Source organism: Scomber scombrus, chromosome 9 (genome assembly GCF_963691925.1).
Source record: "Scomber scombrus chromosome 9, fScoSco1.1, whole genome shotgun sequence".
In the NCBI taxonomy this organism is placed as follows: Eukaryota; Metazoa; Chordata; class Actinopteri; order Scombriformes; family Scombridae; genus Scomber; species Scomber scombrus.
The window spans coordinates 24121067-24128043 of NC_084978.1; the positions used below are offsets into that span (position 1 = coordinate 24121067).

The window sequence follows — 6977 nt, forward strand, 5'->3', positions numbered from 1 at the left end:
TTGTTCCGAATGAAAATCCTGCCTACATTTCTGTTTACTCCAGTCTCGGGAGTATTGGCTCTAGTTGATTGTGCACAGTGAAGAGAAACTGCTCAGAATCAGTTTTTGTGCTGGTGAATCCAACACAGTGTACAAAATAGTTTTTTTAAATACAAAAAAATTGTTCCGGTGGTCACAGTTCTGTCTTTATCAATCCTGTAAATTGCTCACTTAGTCTCGCTCAAAGACAATCAGCCCCCTCTGTTTTGTTGCAATAAGCTTTGGCTTGTTACACTCAATGGGCCGGAGCCTGCAAGTGCGGTCCAGCTGTCAGAGGCAGTGGTTGGTGGTTGGGTGCCATTGAGACTGGCGCAGCAGACAGTCTGTGGTGTCTTCAGCTAGTTTGGCGTGCCGGGAAATCGCTGCGAGTTGGGGGCTCAGGGGGAAGCTGTAGCGGTATAGACAGTAAGGGCCGGCAGTGTCTGAGAGATGAGGGAGGAGAGAGGACGCAGGCCCCTGAGGGCGGAAGGGGCTGTGGAGGGGGATCAGGCAGGGGGAGCTCCCCGGAGACCCGTGAAGACATGGGTCCCTGCAGTGGGGAGGTTTCTTCCCCTGGAGCGCAGAGAGGAGCGGGAGGTCTGTTAAAGGAGACAGCGGGGGCAGGCCTCTCAGTCTGTCTGCTCCCAGCGAGGAGAAGGCTCTGCTGGGCAGCGGGGAGGTGGCGGAGGCCTTCCCGTAGAAAGGAAGAGCGAAAGTGTGGAGGGCGGCGTCCTGGCAGGAGAGCGTCGAGAGGGAGAACGGGTGAAGGGATGAGGAAGAGGAGAGAGGTAGGAGACTCTTCAGAGGGGAGGCGCTGCCGGTCGGCGACCCCGTGCTCCCTGTCGAAAGACGTCAGAAACGTGAATCACAGAGATAACAAAGTGCCTGGGTCAGAGCGGTAACGAGAGCCGCAGCAACAGTATACCTTGGAGCTGTATGGCAAACGGCTTGAAGTCCAAGCTGAGAGGGCCTCTCCAGGGATACGACTCCAGCAGGCCATCTAATACCCCTCTATACACACAAACACACACATACACACACACGTACTGTAAAAGCTGTAAAAAATGTTATTCCAGGTATTTAAATATTGATTTTGAGAGGTGTGAAATATAGCACTACACAGTTCAACTTCATTTGAAGGGTTTATGTGGGATCAGATTTCTGTGGTTCGACTTTAAAAGTCTCTGGGGTGATTTAGTGGAGTGCTTTACGTAGCTCAAACAAGTGTTGATGTTTGGTGAGGTTTTATGTACCTATTTCTCCCTGGATCTCTGAAGCCCTTGGCGAATGGGTTCCTGTCGATCTTCAGTTTTGTGATCTTGCATGAGAGAAAGAGAGAGAGAGAGGAGCAGACAAGGGTTAGAGCGGACATGTCAAGCGGTGACGTGTTAAGCTAACAATGAGCTCAGCTTTACTACATCAGGGAGAGTGGCAGAGCTCCCCCCCCTCCACCCTAAGGGACTGCATCTCCCAGCAGCACCCAGGGCGATCAGCCATGTCAAACAGGGTTCTTGGAGAAGGGGTTCAGGGTCGTACAGTTTTATTTGGTACTTTAATGGGCTGCGGACTCCAGCAGTCAGCCCAGTCACAGCTCGTTACTGAGTTTCTGTAATAATACATTCGCTGATCGTAAAATGAACCCTGATGAAAAGAGCTGGCAGTCCCCGTGGACGGCTCTGTTACTGGAGGAATGGTAGCCAACAACGGGGTCAGCCCCACTACACAGGAACACACACACACACACACACACACACACACACACACACACACACACACACGCACACACACCCTCTCTAAGTAACGGGCGCCACAGAAAATCAGGACAGTGCAATTTATGATTTTGCTGAGACCACAGGGAAGTGGGCCTCATCACCTCCATGATGTTGGGATTAAAACATTTTTACGTGAGGTCAAACAGGCCCGAGCTGTTGACTGGATCACCATAACAATCACTGTGTTGACGACAAAGAGTGGACATCTGCTTTTTGAATATTTCTGGCACATAAAGTATGAAGACTGTAAATGAGTCATTTCTAAGTTGGCCGATTTCTGCACAGTTTTAGTTGCTTCAAAGAGCAAATAACCAAACATTTTGGAATTAATCTGCACTGCAACGGTTGCCCAAAATTGTATGTAATTACTGCGCAAAGTATTTTACCATGCATGCAAGTTTCAGTGAGTGTTACCTGTTGATTCTGATAGGCTGTGACGGTGGTGAACTCGGTTTCTGGGAAGGAAAAGCTGTGCACTCCCTCAGCAGGCAGAGACTGGATCTGTGACAAGTCCATACGAGGGTCATGCCGGATGACGTGCACACGTGGCCTGTATTTATGCATCGACTGAAGAATAATCTGGATCAACAGATGAAGATGATATTTTACATTCAATAAAGTAGACCTCTATTATAGCATTGTCTTTATGTTGCAACTGCAGCTGAAACAAACACACAGGGCTGCAAGTGATATTCTCATCAACATTGAATCAGAAGTTGTTGTTTTTGTCTTTTGATTAACCGATTAATCAATTTGGTCAATGAAAAGTAATGAAAAATATCTGTCATGATTCCCTAAAGCTCAAGGTGATGTCGTCATATTGTATGTTTTGTCTGACCATTAGTCACATAACAAAGAAAAAAAACTAAAACAATATTAAACAATTGTCAAAATAGCTGCCTATAATTAATTTGTTAATTAATTAATCGATTAATAGACGAATCAAAGTCATCATTCCGAATGCATGAAAATAACTTCAGTTACACCAATTAACACTAATTACAGCAGGTGATATAATGTATACAGGTTAAGTGGTAATACAACAAAATATAAATTACAAGACTGTCACAACATAATCTATATGAAATCAAAATAATACACAGAAAATAGTGTTGCCTACAGGCTGTTATAATATAGGTTTAATTGAACTGTTTGATATAAATATAATACTAATAATAAAGCTTTTTCATGGTTATGTTTTGATTTGTATTTGACATCTTTTTTTTTTTTTAATGAAACAAGGAACTTGACGAAGCATAACCCTGCAAAGAGATTTGTGGAAAAATAAATTTCCCAAAATCATATTTGGCAGTTTATTGGAAGATTTGGATTTTTGCAAATTTGTTAAGCGTTTTATGAAATAAACAAAGTAAAATAGTCAATTCTTTGGAGCTTCTGTCTGTCATCTACAAATCCAGATTTATTTGTCTCCAGTTTTTTTCTTTTTTTGTCGTATGATAAAAATAAAGATTATCTTTTAAAGAGTGTGGCTGTATTCAGTCTTTTAAAAAGGACAGAAAGCAGCTACACTCTACTCCAAGGTCCATTTCACTATACAATATATCCAGTATCATCATCAAAATGTATATTATGTATATATGAGTATTTAAAACCAAAATGACCCAAATCAAAAATTTCCTCTGAAGCCTATTATAAAGTTTGGAAGTGTCCACAGACACATCAGGGACTAATTCGCTATTTTGGAAAAGCAAGGTTCAGCTCTACAGTGTTTCTACATTCCTTCATGGTGTTCTTATATCCAGAATAATGAATCCCCTGTTCCAGATGAATTTTATAAACACGGGATCAAATCAAAAGCCTCCTATAGCCTCCTCAGTCACCACATCTGTCACATCTGTACACCACTGAACATTTATAAAGAGTTTCTGGAGCTGAGAAGGATTTCCACTTCCATACAGGCTTTCCTTCCTGAAGAATCATCCACTATTAGACCAGACATAGTTCAGGATGTGTATGATGGCACTCCGAGGATCACTGACTAAATGGAAGTATTAAAACTCACTGATTACATAAGTCAAGAGAGTAAACAAATGTAAACAGCAATTAAATCTTGATTCACCTATTTGATATAAATATCTTTTCATCAATTAAGTTGATAAGATATATGTAAATCTGACCATTACGCAGACCTAATAAATCTGTCTCAGCAGGCCTCCTGCACGTAAAACACGCAGAGAGAAGAGGAGGCCGCTCATGCTCAGTTGGGTTACCTACATGTCCCTTGTCGTCCATCTCGTTGTTGGTAAGTTTGATCCTGTCAAAGCTGATGACCTGACGCATCCACGTCTCCCCTGCGCACGGCGAGTCTGGGTGCACGTAAAGTCTGGGAGAGATGCAGGAGTGGTCTGTGTTCCCAGCCACCATCCACTGCGAGCTGTGGTACACGTACCTGCCAACGGTATATACATTTAAGTATGTAAAAAAATAAAAGAATTAAATAATGAGTTTGAATGTTTTAATACACTCACCTATAGCGTTTGGAGTCAACTGGCATGACGTCCATTGCGATATAATACTGCTGGCACGGCTCCAGATTGCGCACTTTGACGCGCACCGAGGGAAACATTCTCCTGAGGACAGGGGAGAAAAGAAGCGCAGTGCATTGGTTAGAAATGACAAGTGAGTCATTGGCCTGTCTCTTTTAATGACATCTAATGAGAAACGTCTCTTATAAATGAGCAAACGCGTGTATTTGTCTTCGTGAATTGAAAAGAAAACAAAAAAACTCAACAGGCACAAAAACGTGGAGCATGAACTTTCCTGTACGTAGCGGCCAAGTTCAGAGGAAAGTTTAGGGACCTCAAGGGGCCACGAGGGCATCTCCACTACAAAGATTTATAGCGTGTGTTCTCGGTAATTGAATAAACGGAACCTACATTTCAGCAAGTAGTTATATCCCAATAATTCATTTCTGGAGAGAGAGAGAGAGAGAGAGAGAGAGAGAGAGAGAGAGAGAGAGAGAGAGAGAGAGAGAGAGAGAGAGAGAGAGAGAGAGAGAGAGAGAGAGAGAGAGAACCAAGAAAAAAACAGAAAAGGACGCACATGGCTACCTATCAAACATCAGATGGATTTTTTTGAGACTGATGTGAAAGTTAATTTAATCGGCAGAAATATCTCTGCGTCACGAGGTCTCTTTATGCAATTGATTGTCCTGGATCACATAAGTCTTCTTTTGATTTGTATAATTTAATCAACTTCGTGCTTCAGTTACTTTTTAGCATCATATAAATTAGCATTTACGATTTCACATCAAGCATATTGTGCATTGATGCTGTTGAAAGCCTGACACACTTTAAAACCTTTATTTTTAAATATCAGCTTCTCAGAACAAAACAAATATTTGATATAAATTCAGTTATATTTGCACGTGTTAACCAAATGCCAGGACAATTTAAATTTAAGTAGTTCCAACTAATCTGCGTTTTATTGGTGTAACGGACTCCTGATAAGCTGCAGCGCGTTTAAAGCCGTTTTCCACCTGATAAACGCGCACCTGTGGCTGAAGAACTGATGATGTAAATATCATATCAAAAAACATATCAGTGATAGTGGCCACACCGTACTGTCTTCACATACAACCGATGCTTTAACGAGGAAATTGGCATTTAAATTAAGTGGGTGGGGAAATAAAAAACAATTTATTTCCTGTTAAACAAATGCTTTTAAAGAAAACGGTAATAGGACATCCCAGTTTAAGCAGTGCGGCAGTGGGTGCAGTTTGGGGCCTGCTATCATTTTTATGTGATGCTGGTTTGTGTTAAGTTTATTTTTTAAGGAGTTTCTTATCATAATGAAAGATATTATCAATATTTGTCAAAATATATTTGCTATAAATGTAAAGCACATATGGCGTTATTGCCTCTTGACGTGTGTCTGTCATAGTTTTGACAGTTCAAAAATGTTTAAGCACATAAAAACCTAATTATATATAATGTGATGTAACAGACGGCTTTTGCTCCTCTTGCCTCTGGATATGTAGGGCGAGTGAGTTTGGCGTTTGAAAGTTTTGCCGGAAAGAAACAACGCGTAATGTCAAGAAAGAAAGGCACCAGGGTTTGCAAGAAGCACCGTATCTGTCCTCCTTCTAATGATCACTCTTAAAAAAAAAAATAATAATAATCAGTCTCTTCCATCCAGATGTTATACCTGCCGGCTTTAGTGATGATCATCTCCGTGCCGATCTCATAAAATCTCTTCCACAGCTCGGAGCCCTGCAGCTCCACCCGGACCTCTCTCTCCGGGCGGCAGTCGCTCTCCTTCCCCTTAGTCTCCTCTCCGCCCGGCTCAGACTCTTCAGCTCCTGATCTGACAGCTTGTCTCTCCGGATCGCAGGGAGTGTGCTCCGGCCTCCTCGGCGTTGAACCTACTTTCTTCATCTGGCTGACTGGATACTCACTTAGGCCTGAAAAGTGGAAAATAGTGGAATGAGTAAGATGTTGAGAGAGGCAGCTTTTGTAATTCATTTACACATTTTAAGCTTAATATAAACTTTTGTTGATTTGAAGATGCTTAATATTACCAAAAAATATACTACTGTGCTAATTATTTTCTCCACAATAATTCTATATGGTCAACATTTGGGTTAAAAATGAGTATGTATATATTGAATTGTGAAAAGTCAATAAATGTGAATGTGGTCTGAACAGGAAACACTGCAGTTATTTTTGAGTGTGTTTGCTGTTCCATCTTGTGCGTAAAATGCCTACAATGTTCTCGAAAATCCAATAACTGTTTCCTGATGTCTCACCGGTAACGATGCTTGTATCACTGCCGGTGTCTCCAGCTGAATTTGACTCGTGTCCCTCTGACACTTTCATCCTCTTGCAGGGTTTCCCGACCAGCGCCTCCACCGAAAACGCGTGAGCCCGGGAGCTCAGACCCTGCATCTTGGCGAAAGAGAGTTGTGCGAGTCGTGTATCCGTCTGAACTTTGACTTTATTCCTGCAAGTGCTCAGTGTATCGACTCATTCAGGACAGGGCAGTACGGCACCACCAGCAGCACCACCACCAGCAGCAGCAGCAGCCTCAGCACCTCAGGGAGCCCCTCTTCTCTCGCGGCGGCTCCGTGACGCTGCGTAATTGATCCAGTGCATTCCCATGTGTTCTCCGAGACTCGCGCCTTCATCCAAATCCTTGATTATTGGCACGCCTCTCTAAACTCACTAC

At 42.7% G+C, this 6977-nt stretch overlaps 1 protein-coding gene across 1 annotated transcript; it reads right to left on the minus strand.

The window, feature by feature from the left end:
• Positions 1-309: 309 nt before the first annotated feature.
• On the minus strand, positions 310-6697 carry tbx22 (T-box transcription factor 22). The gene is made up of 8 exons (XM_062425966.1): positions 6559-6697; positions 5958-6213; positions 4280-4381; positions 4026-4200; positions 2205-2369; positions 1272-1336; positions 944-1029; positions 310-857 (listed from the first exon to the last, which is right to left on the minus strand). Exons 1-8 carry the CDS (start codon positions 6695-6697, stop codon positions 310-312), a joined length of 1536 nt encoding a protein of 511 aa, XP_062281950.1.
• Between the last annotated feature and the right edge of the window lie 280 nt (positions 6698-6977).

Excerpts from the sequence above, each read along its gene's own strand:
- tbx22 (XM_062425966.1), bottom strand. The coding sequence starts at position 6,697 with ATGCAGGGTCTGAGCTCCCGGGCTCACGCGTTTTCGGTGGAGGCGCTG. Across the intron at positions 4,382-5,957 it reads ATCATCACTAAAGCCGGCAG|GAGAATGTTTCCCTCGGTGC; the intron begins GTATAACATCTG and ends CCCTGTCCTCAG. Across the intron at positions 4,201-4,279 it reads GTTGACTCCAAACGCTATAG|GTACGTGTACCACAGCTCGC; the intron begins GTGAGTGTATTA and ends TACCGTTGGCAG.